Source organism: Neopelma chrysocephalum, unplaced genomic scaffold (assembly GCF_003984885.1).
Source record: "Neopelma chrysocephalum unplaced genomic scaffold, ASM398488v2 Primary Assembly neopelma1_23, whole genome shotgun sequence".
NCBI classification, from domain to species: domain Eukaryota; kingdom Metazoa; phylum Chordata; class Aves; order Passeriformes; family Pipridae; genus Neopelma; species Neopelma chrysocephalum.
The window spans coordinates 30,206,398-30,218,921 of record NW_020897691.1 but is presented as its reverse complement, the minus strand read 5'-3'; the positions used below and the strand labels follow the sequence as shown (position 1 = coordinate 30,218,921).

The following is a 12,524-nucleotide window of genomic DNA, read 5'->3' as shown; positions in this document are numbered from 1 at the left end:
AATGATCCTTGTGGGTCCCTTCCAACTCGGCATATTCTGTGATTCTATGAAACTGCTGTATAACTTTTATATTGCTATATAATTAATCATAAAATTCAGATCTCTTATGTAAAACAAAAATGGTGGGTTACTTTTATCCTTTATAAATGATCTTCATCTTTTACTGTCAGTTCTATTAACTGCATATCTACATAATATAAAGGGAAATCTTTGGCATCTGTAAACACAAAGTTAAACTACGTACTGACCATTTGACTATAATCAGAATCATAGAATCATAGAAACAACCGGGTTGGAAAAGACCTCCGAGATCATCAAGTCCAACCCTTGATCCAACACTGCACTAAGTGCCACATCCAGTCTCATCTTAAAAACCTCCAGAGAAGGTGAATCCACTACCTCCCTGGGCAGCTCATTCCAATGTCTGATTACTCTCTCCGTAAAAAATTTCTTCCTAATATCCAACCTAAACCTCCCCTGGCACAGCTTAAGACTGTGCTCTCTTGTCCTAATGCCTGGGGAAAGAGACTGATGCCCACCTGTCTACAACCTCCTTTCAGGGAGCTGCAGAGAGTAATGAGATCTCCCCTGAGCCTCCTCTACTCCAGGCTGAACAACCCCAGCTCCCTCAGCTGCTCCTCATAGACTTGTGCTCCTGTCCCTTCACCAGCCTTGTTGCTCTTCTCTTAACCTGCTTCAGCACCTCAACATCCTTCCTGAACTGAGGGGCCTAGAGCTGGACACAGCACTCCAGGTGTGGCCTCACCAGCGCTGAGTACTGGTCCTGATCCAGAATCACTTCCCTGGTCCTGCTGGCCACACTGTTCCTGATCCAGGCCAGGATGCCACTGGCCCTCTTGGCCACCTGGGCACACTGCTGGCTCATGTTCAGCTTCCTGTCAATCCAAACTCCCAGGTCCCTCTCTGCCTGGCTGCTCTCCAGCTACTCTGTGCCCAGCCTGTAGCGCTGCAGGGGGTTGTTGTGGTTAAAGTGCAGGACCCGGCACTTGGCCTTGTTGAACCTCATCCTGTTGGAATCAGATCGTCTCACCAGTTTGTCCAGGTCCCTCCGAAGAGCCCTCCTGCCTTCCAGCTGATCGACACTCCTCCCCAACTTGGTGTCATCTGCAAATTTGCTAATGGTACACTCAATCCCCTCAACCAGATCATCAATAAAGATATTAAACAGAACTGGGCCCAACACTGATCCCTGGGGGACACCACTAGTGACCGGCCGCCAACTGGATGCAGCACCGTTCACCACCATTCTCTGGGCCCAGCCCTCCAGCCAGTTTCTAATCCAACACAGAGTGCCCCTGTCCAAGCCATGGGCTGCCAGCTTTTTTGGAAGTATGCTGTGGGAGATGGTGTCAAAGGCATTGCTGAAGTCCAGATAGACCACATCCACAGCCTTCCCCTCATCCATCATGAGGGTCACCTGATCATAAAAGGAGATCAGGTTGGTCAGACAGGACCTGCCCCTCCTAAACCCGTGCTGGCTGGGTCTGATCCCTTGTCCATCCAGTAGGTGTTGTGTGATTGCACTTAGGGTGATCTACTCCATAACCTTGCCAGGCACTGAGGTCAGGCTGACGGGCCTGTAGTTTCCCGGGTCCTCCTTGCAGCCCTTTTTGTGGATCAGTGTGACATTTGCCAACTTCCAATCATCTGGGACATCCCCAGTGAGCCAGGACTGTTGGTAAATGATGGAGAGCGGCTTGGCAAGCTCTTCCACCAGCTCCTTCATCACCCTATGATGGATCCCATCTGGTCCCATAGACTTGTGAGGATCCAAGTGGCTCAGCCGGTCACTAACTGTTTCCTCCAGGATTATGGGGGGGCTATTCGCCTTCCTGTCTCTGTCCACCAGTTCCGGAAGCCAGTTGTCCTGAAGACAACCTGTCTTACTGTTGAAAACTGAGGTAAAGAAGGTGTTAAGTACCTCAGCCTTTTCCTCATCTTTGGTAATTATGTTCCCCCCATGTCCAACAAAGAATGGAGGTTTTCCTTGCCCCTCCTTTTGCTATTGATGTATTTGCAGAAGCACTTCTTGTTATCCCTAACAGAAGTGGCTAGATTGAGTTCAAATTGTGCCTTTGTCTAATTTTCTTTCTACATGACCTAACTATATTCCTAAACTCTTCCTGAGTAGTCAGCCCTTTTCTCCATAGAAGGTAAGCTCTCTTTTTTCCCCTAATTTCCTTTAAAATCTTCCTGTTCAGCTAGGCTGGCCATCTTCCCCCCTCGGCTCACCTTTTGGCACACTGAGACAGCCTGCTCCTGAGCGTTCAAGACTTGCTTCTTGAACACGTCCATCCCTCCTGGACCCCTTTGTTTTCAAGGGCTGTTTCCCAAGCTATTCTCTGAACTAGTCTTCTGAATTTGCTGAAATTTGCCCTCCAGAAGTCCAGGGCAGAAGTTTTATTGATGGCCCTCTTTGCATCCCTGAGTATTGAAAACTCTATCATTTCATGGTCACTGTGCCCCAGATGGCCTCTGACTACCACATCTCCCACCTGCCCATCTCTGTTTGCGAGCAGCATGTCTAGCTGGCCCCCACCCCTGGTATGCTCATTTACCAGCTGAAGCAGGAAATTATCCTCCATACATTCTAGGATTCTCCTAGACTGCCTCTTCTCTGTTGTGTTGAGTTCCCAGCAGACATCCGGCTGGTTAAAGTCGCCCACAGGAAAAAGGGCTGGTGATTTTGAGACATCTGCCAGCTGCCTGTAGAATAATTCATCACCCTCATCATCCTGACTGCGTGGTCTATAACAGACTCCCACCAGAATGGCAGCCTTCTTGGCCTTCCCTCTGATTTTGATCCACAGGCACTCAACCTTATTGTTACTGACTTCAAGTTCCACAGAGTCAAGAGACTCTCTAACATACAGAGCCGCCCCTCCACCTCTCCTACCTTGCCTTTCCCTTCTGAAGAGCTTGTAGCCACCCATGGCAGCACTCCAGTCATGTGAGACATCCCACCACATTTCCGTGATGGCAACTGTGTCACAGCTTTCCTGCTGCACGATGGCTTCCAGCTCCTCGTTTGTTACCCACACTGTGTGCATTGGTGTACATGCACTTCAGCTGCGCTGCTGGTATAACTTCTAACTCTGGCTTTCCACCCTTAGGCTCATCTCTGGAGAGCCTGGTTTCAACCCCTTCCCCCTTCAAACTTAGTTTAAAGCCCTCACGATCAGCCCTGACAACTTATCGGCTAGAGTCCTTTTGCCCTTGCTAGACAGATGAAGCCTGTAATTCTTATGGAAATGGAAGCCAGCAATTTCCGAAAACACCTAGCTTCTTTTTGCTGCACAAGTTTATATGGTATTGCAAGTGAATTATTATGTCTGATCACTGACAATTTATGTCATATGGATGATCATTGTTTTTGCTTTGGCTGGTTTGTTTTTTAACTGATCTGTACCAATGCTCCTGCATGACTGCACTGGTCACTAGAAAATAACATGTGAAAATTAATAAAAAATGTGAATGAGTGAGTTCTTTGATGTTTAGTATGGCTTAATTATGAAATTTTTTAGTGAAATTGGCTTTTAATATAATTTCCCAATCCATTTAAAGTCATTCACTGATCTCTGAGAAACGTGTGTTTTCTTTCAGGCTCTCTTTTTCATTTTCTCAGCATGTCAATAATGGACTCTTTAGAGATCAAAAACAAAAACTCACATTTTAGCCTTCTTTCTGTGACAAATTTCACAACAGAGGGATTATGGTCATAAAGACATAAAGAGAGAAAAATAGGACATAAAGCACAAACCCTATTTTCTTGAGAAAATCCCACTGAAATAGTTTCTAAAATCAATGCAAAATTTTTGACTACTTGTATTGATAATGTAATCCTCAAAGAAATTTTAAAGAACAGTTGCTTACCTGCAAACAGGTCTTCTGTTTGCTTCCTTTGTTAAATTTATTGAGTCATACTCACCTGGTCCACTGATACTATCCGATCTGGCTTTCATGACTTGGCAGAACTGTTTTCTATAATTTTCTGTCCACCCAGTTGGCTTCTCTGGACTTTTCAAGAGTGTCAAGAGCTTGTCAAGATCGTTATCTAGAAGAAATGAAAAATTAGTGTTATTTTGCAATGATCACAGAACGATAGAATGATTTGGGTTAAACAGGACCTTAAAGGCCATCTAGTTCCAACCCCATTGCCATGGGTAGTTTTGGCAGAACTCATACCTTTGGAAAAAGAAATTATATAAATATGTCTTATCCTAAGAGAATTTTTAAACTGGAGAAGCAGTCCTAAAGCTGATGACATTCTGCTTTATACAAAACAGAAATATTCATTGTACCTACTGATGACTTTTTTGCTTATTTTGGCTGGGGTAGAGTTAATTTTCTTCACAGTGGCTAAGAGTGATATTGACATGATTATAGTTGATATGGTGGTATTAAGTCAAAGGTTGGACTCAATGATCTCTGAGATCTTTTCCAACCTAATTGATTCTGCGATTGCATTTGTCTTCCCAAGTAACTGCTACGTGTCATGGGGCCCTGCTCTCCTGGAGATGGCTAAAGACATGCCTGCCCATGGGAATCAGGGAATTAATTTCTTGTTTTGCTTTGCTTGTGTGTGTGGCTTTTGCTTTCCCTATTACAGAATCATAGAATATACTGAGTGGGACCAACAAGGATCATTGAGTCCAACTCCTGGCCCTGCACAGAACACCTCAAGAGTCACACCATGTGTCTGAGAGCAGTGTGCAAACACTTCTTGAACTCTGGCAGGCTTGGTGCTGTGACTACTTCCCTGGGGAGCCTGTTCCAGTGCCCACCCACCCTCTGGGTGAACAACCTTATTTCTAATATCCAACCTAAACGTCCCCTGACACAACTTCAGGCCATTCCCTTGGGTCCTGTCACTGGTCACCACAGAGAAGAGATCAGTGCCTGACTCCCCTCTTCCCCTCACAAGGAAGTCTCAGTCTCCTCCAGGCTGAACAGATCAAGTGACCTCAGCTGCTCCTCATACAGCTTCCCCTTAAGGCCCTTCACCATCTTCATTGCCCTCCTTTGGACATTAATAGCTTAGTATCTTTCTTATATTGTGATACCCAAACTGCACACAATATTCAAGGTGAGGTCACCCCAGTGCAGAGCAGAGAGGGACAATCCCCTCCCTTGACTGGCTGGCGATGCTTTGCCTGATGCCCCCCAGGGTTGGCCCTCCTGGCTGCCACGGCACTGCTGACTCATATTCAACTTGCTGTTGATCAGGACCCCAAGGTCCTTTTCTGTGGCACTACTCTCCAGCCCCTCATTCCCTAGTGAGATGGCAGCACAGTTCTGTAGAACATGAAATGAAGCATGATAAGACAGCAACATAATACTGTTCCACAGAAAATTTCTGCTTCTTTCTGTAAGAAGGTTTCCCTCAGATGCTGCTGCTTTGGATGTGCATGCCTTCAGGCTTCTAGGACACCTATTGAGTAAATTTGCCAAAAATATATTGGGCTCCTTGTGTTATGAGAATTCTTACAATGGCTTTGCTGATAATCTCCAGTGTTTCTCAACACATAAGGACTTAAATTTGGGACAAAACATTAGACTAAAAGTATACTTCTGCTGTTGCTGAAATGTCCCCTTGCAAGTTTTGTGTTAACTTTTAGAGAAATTCAGAAATTTTAATTAAGTTTTCTGAAGAATCTAGGTGTACCCAACATGCTCCAGCCCAGAGCCACAGGTTTTTTGCTGGTTCTGTCAGAGGCTGAAACAATATAATTTAAGCATTCTTTTTAACTTCTGAATGGTTGACTTTTTACCTGAGCATTATTAAAACACAGTCTTTGGTATAATCGTTATATATGAGGCACAAATATAATGTTTTTCATGACATGTTCAGCTTGCTTATAAAAGACATTTGTGGGACAGTTTATGAAAAAGATTTTAATGAAATATTTATTTTTGATGAAAAGAAAGAATTTCAAAGATTGCTCCTTAGTGTTACTCTTGCCTTGCTACTAAAGATACATTATCTCTTTACAATAGGGAAACATGCCTTCAAAGTTAAAATTGTCATTGATGCCATGACAAAAGGACAGTATGTTCTCTTCTCTCTTGGCTAGAAGTGATTTTTTTCACTTCTGTCTTCTACTGAGTTGGAGGCAATTACACATACTTTACCAATTTTCTAGAATAAAATATCACAGTCTCTGGAACTCAATTTCATAAGCAGCTGACGCTCACAGAAGTTTGAAAACAGAACCATAGTGACAAATGCAGAACTAGCATGTGTAATCATACATGACAATATTAAGTTGGCTTTCAACAGTATGATGTCTGTACTTAAAGCCTTAAGAGTTCTTTATTTAAATAAAAAATCTTATGTAACCAAAATGTCTGTCTTGGAATTCACACTGAACAATGAACATTAGCAAGCTACCATTAAGCGTGATGATGCTGAGCACTGAAAATTATATGCAAGATAGCAATTAAATAATGTATACATATGCTTTGGGAAATCAAAGAGGACATAATTTCTTACCATAAGCAACATTTGTTCAAAAATTTTAATATATTGGGAACAGTTGACTATTTAAATTGGTTTTCTGAAGCCAGAACAAATTTCAAGTTCAAATGCCAAGTAATTTTACAAAGTAATTTTGTGCAAGATAAAACTGATCAAAATCCTACAAAATGGAAACAGTCAATTAGACTGCCTCTCGTTAGGCAGCTTGGTTCCCAGAGTACTTGATGCTGCTATTAAATACTTTCTGGTCAACTTGAGGGGAAAAAGAAAAAGATGGTATCTGTGAGAAGGTAAATCCACATGCCCTTGCTCCAGCTGTACACACTCCCTCTGCTGTGGGACCATGCAGTTCCCATCATTACGAAAGGATTGTAGCCGACACTACTACTAACTAAGGGATGAAGGTTCTTCAGACCTTGCAAGCTCTTCTTTGTTCTTTGTTTCTACATTTTGGGCACTACAGAAATTAATTCTGTCATGAAACGTAACAATTGTTTGAGCCAGTCTATGGCTATTTAAAATATTTGCTGTTACTTTCTTCTTTGTAGTATTTCAGTTTCAAAATACTATTTTCAAACTATCTTATTCTTTTAAAATTACTGGAATATTTTCAATAGAATTCCAATTTTGCATATAATTTATTTTAAGCTCATCTAAGACCCTAATGATTTATAATTAGTAAATTGTATCCCTGTCATTGGAAATTATTATACAATACACAACATTTTAAAATAAGTTTATTATAGTAATTATTATAATTAATAATGTTTCCAAATTAATTAACCTGAAATGTCTCTGTTATCCTCAAATAACTAGTCCTCAGTTTCTTTCCAAATAACATGCACTGATACTTAGAACAGCCTATTTATCAAAATTTAATGTGAAAAAGGATTTAACTCTTACAGTATTGTCAGTAGGACTTCTAGTTCTTTCTCTGCTCTTTTCTGTTACTTCTGTAACACGTGAATATTGAAGAAAATCTTACAACTACAAAGCAACACTCCTCTGTACAAGTTAAATAGTCGTTTTACTTCCTAATGGATTGCATTAAATCAGTTTGGCAGACAAGAACCAGAAACTACAAGCTAAGATTTAATCAGTCAACTCACCAGAGACAAGGGTGAAACTCTGAATCCTCTGAAGGAAATACAACTACTAAAAAGTATCCTCCAATAATTTCAAGAAAGCAGGATTTCAAGATCATGGCATCTCTGCTGCCCCCTCCTGGCTTCTTGGTATGACCCCTAGATTTTTCTTTGCACAGTTTGTGTCTCTAATATTCTTCCTCTCCTATAGGTTTTACAAGCTTAAATATTTGTGATTGCTGAAATGTGCACACGCTACTATCCAGCAGGGTCAATGAATCCAAAATTGTACTGTTTAAACATGTAACCTTCTACAGTGTTCATTTATGCTCCAACAACAGGATAAGGAAATAAAGGTTGCAGGATTAACAGTATTTTCGGAACTTTTGCTAAATACCATGGACCACCGCACTTGCCTTAAGGTTCCTCTGGGAAGGTAGTATTTAATATAGAAGGATCTTAAGCAACTTGGAAGATAACCAATGCAGATAGGCATGTGCTCTGCCTGTCATCAGAACAGTGAGTGGCAAGCCCTACTGAGAATAGGAAATCATTTTTATATAACCAGTGGACTTCCTTTCTCTCAGTCAAGGAGGATGCAAGACTTAGGATCGTCAGAGAGCACACAAGAATGTTCAAACTCAAATGACAGAGAAACAAGCTTAAGATCCATGCAACCAAGATTCTGTAGTGGTCATGTATTTAATACATCCATTACATTCTGTAACTGGCATTATATAGTGGAAACTTGCTGCTTCTCATTTTCTTCCAGGTAAACCACTTGCTCCCCTAACTTGTCATTAAATGTGGACTACCGCTTCTACCAGCAGGTCATCATAGTACAAAGGAAAGAAAGAAAAAGAAAAAAAAAAAGAGAATCTTGGGAGGTTTTTTGAATGAAAATTGCTTCCAAAAAACTCACGATAGCAAATAAACACCAACTCACTTTCACAATTTAGAATGCAACTATAACTTGCCCAATGGTATTACCATAGACCTGGAACTCAAACAACCACACAGTCCTGGGCTACCTGTATTACTTGTTACTGAGCGTGGGCTTTCACACTACCACTAGAGGTGTTCTAAACACACAGCAATGCCAATAAAAGAAGTTCTGCTTTTCTTTATTCTCTTTTCTGGTATGTCATTAAATGAGTTCACTAGTTAGCCTAAATTAATGACTTTACTTTCTTTTTTTCTGGAAGAAATATCAGAACTGCTGAATGGGGTAAAGGGACAGAAGGTGAAGGAACAGCAGAAGGAAGGGAAAAAAAGTCAATAGAAAGAAAAAGTGAGGAGGAAAAAGAGTAAGACCTTCCTCTACTGATGCTAGTGAGCTTTTAAATATATCATGAGTGAAAAGAAACTAACGTAAATTTAATCTGCTGCACTCCTGCTTTTTTCCTCATATGTGGTTATATTTTGCCATCCCATCTCTTGCTTTGTGCTAGCATTGGTTGCTCTGTGTAGTCATGTGAAAAAAAAAAAAACAACCATCACATTTACTAGTTTATGAAGCTATGAAACTGCACTACAAATAAGCTACAGTTACCTGCATGTATGAAATCTCAACCACCACACCATAACTGCAAGTTTAAATTGACCTCCTTCCCTGAAAGATGCTGCTTTATAATTCTTCAAATAATTCTTCAGCTAGCTTTTGTGTCTAAAGCAAGTAAGACCTAGGAAAATTCATCAATGTTTTAGAAAACATAAGAAATGCAACAAATCCTTTCTCATCTGATTATGCATTGTGATAAAAGTGTTTTTCTGTGACAAAGAAACTAAGATCTGTAAATCCATGTGTCTCTTATTCAAAACCTAAATTGAGAGATAATGAATAACCTGACGATATTGTATTTGACTACTACATGAAAACAAATCCATATAAGGATATATAATTTAGGAAGCCCCATGTACAGTTCTCATAGACCTGTTTACTTACTGCTCTTTCATCTTTCATTAACTTAGTGGACTTAGAAGCAAAAGATATGAGTCTCATACATGAATATTGAGACAAATATAAAAAGGAGGACAAGTTAAAGAAGTGCAGGTGATAAAGACGTTTATGTGAAATTACAAGGGATAACAGGAAAGCTAATATAGCTGATTCTTTGACAGAGGAAGTTTAGAATAAAAATTAAGAAGCAACTGCTAGTTTCAAACAGGTAGTAAAAAAACAGTGCTGAGATCAGATTTAAGAACAAAATCCAAAACAAAACCCAAAACAAAACCAAACATACCAAAACAAACAAAAAAAACCCAAAAAATCCCCCCAGCGAAACCAAACAGAAACATGGCAGCATGTTCCCATTTAAGTTAGAAGTACAAAGCAAAGAACTCAGAGAACAGTGGCTGAGATAAATTATCAAAATACTTTAAGAACATTACCAAAGATTTTTGGTAGCAATTCTGGACTGTAGGAGTCTAGAAGGAAGTAAGAGTACTGAATGGTGGGATACTTAAGTTTAGGGAAATGCTAAGCAGTGAATACATCATTGCAGAACATTTACGGACACTTCTTCAGTCACACTCATTACCAACTGTCATAACTGCAGAGCTAGAAGTAGAAAAGGAAAACATCGTCTGTGCAAATATAACAGTGAATATTACAGTTTAATAGAGTTCTAAAGAATTCTAAAGAGTTTAACTTTTAAAAATCTACACTATAGTTAATATCACAAGTAAAAAAAATAACTTTTTCATAGTTGTTTCCTGAATGATAAAGAACTATCACTTTTTGAAAACCACTTGATAGTTCTTTCTCAAATTATCTTAATGAAATAATAATTGAACAATTAAAACAAAAGAAAAGCAACAGGTGTCTTGCTACAGTGTAAACAAGTGGAAACGGCATAATTAATTTCCACATGTAAATAATGATTCACATAAATCATTTGAAGCTTCACTATAAATTATCTTAGACAGCAGTGCATCATTAATATACTGCTAACCAATAGTTTTCAAACTTTAAGTACCGGCTGAAAGAATTCGTGCATATTAATACACAACCAAGCAAGTTTATTTTTCTATAAATCCTTTCCGACAGACACATATACCACATGGACAAATACCTAACATCTGCAAAACCAGTGCAGATAGTTGTAAATAGTGAAGCACTACAGATTTTCCCCAAGTACAAATACACTTTTGGAGTGAGTCTACTTACTCAAAGTGTCATCATGAAATGGAGGAATTACTCCAATACTCCAATTCAGTTACTAATTGTACCAACATAAATTACAATAAATTAATTTTTGATGCAATGAGTCCAAATATCCACTTGCTGATGTCTCTGAGCACTACAGTTGCACAGAATAATAGCAAGAGTGTTAAATAAGTGTTCTCTTAGTTGTAGCCTTCAGGCCTTGGTGCTGGGAAACACATGTTCTATCAGAACAATCTGAGTTAGCACTGCTCTGCTTTTTCTTACAGCTCTTTAGTTCTCCTCCCTTTCCACCCCAAACTGAACACCCAAAAAGGTGCCAATGTTACACGTTTACCACTGTCACAGAATCAACTAGGTTGGAAAAAACCTCTGAGACTGAGTCTAACCTTTGACCTAGCATCCCCTTGCCAACCAGGCCACGGCAGTAAGTCCCACATCCAGTCTATTCTTAAATACCTCCAGGGATGGTGACTCTACCACCACCTTGGGCAGCCCATTCTGATGCCCCTTCAAAAGAATTTAGAGAGAGAAAAAAAAATCCACATTTCTTAGGTTTTCTTTATAGAAAACTCAGCGTGAATAAGTCCTTTTTAGTATCAACCCCTCTTACATTACTTTCAGCATAAGAGTCAAAGTGGTTTCCATGGCTTGTGTTATACTAGACACAGTCACAGGCTATATGAGGTCTAGAGCAGTGGAAATGAAGCTTCCTGTTCCCTGACCTCAATTCAGCTCACTAGTTCCAAAATATTCAGTAAGCAATTTCAGCTTGCACTCAGAAAGACACCTTCCATTAGTTGAGACACTCTTCTGGGAAACAAACGTTCTGTTATTGCAGCTGTCTTTCAACTCCATCTAAAAGGAGGGTCAAAACCAGCAGTATCAGCAGTGTCATATTTGAGAGCACATCTGTAAACTTTATTATTATTTTTTTAACTCTCCCCTGGCTATCTCCCATATCTATTCTATAGATATATTAAAAAAAATCAACTCAGGTTATGTTTTAACATCTGATATCACAACTGTATGATGGACACAGGATGTATTTTCAAAGCAGAAAGAAAAGGTAAGCTTCTCTTTAGGTGTCCATGTCACAAGGGCAATAAGAGAGGAGGCAAGTAAGAGGTCAGGACAGACAGAATAAAACCTACGGTTACTGCTTTTACAGCCAAAAAAACCTTTATATTCTTTAATAGTAATAAGAATCTAGTAGACTTAATTATTCGTGTCCTAGAAAAGCCCAAAAAAAGAGGACAGGAATGATACCACACAGGTTACATAATGGAACACTGCAGTATTAAATCTGAACACAGATAGGTTCAGGGAACCACAGAAACATTGTGCTGGCTTTCCATCCTTGATGACAGATACGATGAAGCAGTCATGCATTCCTCCTCATACGATGTACAAGTGTTTTTTCATGGCTGCAGAATTCTTGCATAAGTCCATGTGAACCCTGTCCATCTCCTAGCACTGAAGTAGAATTAAAATTTAACAAGTGTTTTTCTAACCTGTTTTTAAACCTCTGAGCAAGCTGTGCAAGTAACACACAACATGAATTCTGAATATTCAAAACCCCAAAGAACTTGTGTAAAGGTGCTCTTCTATCTTGTATAAATGTAATGTACAGATCTTTATCATAATCATATTTTTAACCTCTCTTGTGAAAGAGGACTTCTATCACTGCCATATTGTAGTGCTGAAGAATACAGTTCAGATATTCTCCATTTTCTACTCTTGCTCTTGATGTCTGTTTTCCCAAGCAGTGGAA

General features: G+C 39.8%; 1 protein-coding gene across 10 annotated transcripts in view; it reads right to left on the bottom strand.

The window, feature by feature from the left end:
* Positions 1 to 12,524, bottom strand: part of TBC1D32 (TBC1 domain family member 32) — an 85,558-nt gene that overhangs the window by 25,910 nt on the left and 47,124 nt on the right. For 9 of the 10 annotated variants that reach the window (XM_027692292.1, XM_027692274.1, XM_027692222.1 and 6 more), the window contains one exon: positions 3,950 to 4,075. In XM_027692292.1, coding sequence (XP_027548093.1) covers positions 3,950 to 4,075 — 126 coding nt within the window. Of the gene's footprint in view, positions 1 to 3,949; positions 4,076 to 11,296; positions 12,227 to 12,524 lie in introns of those variants that run through there. The other variant, XM_027692296.1, reaches the window with a different exon arrangement.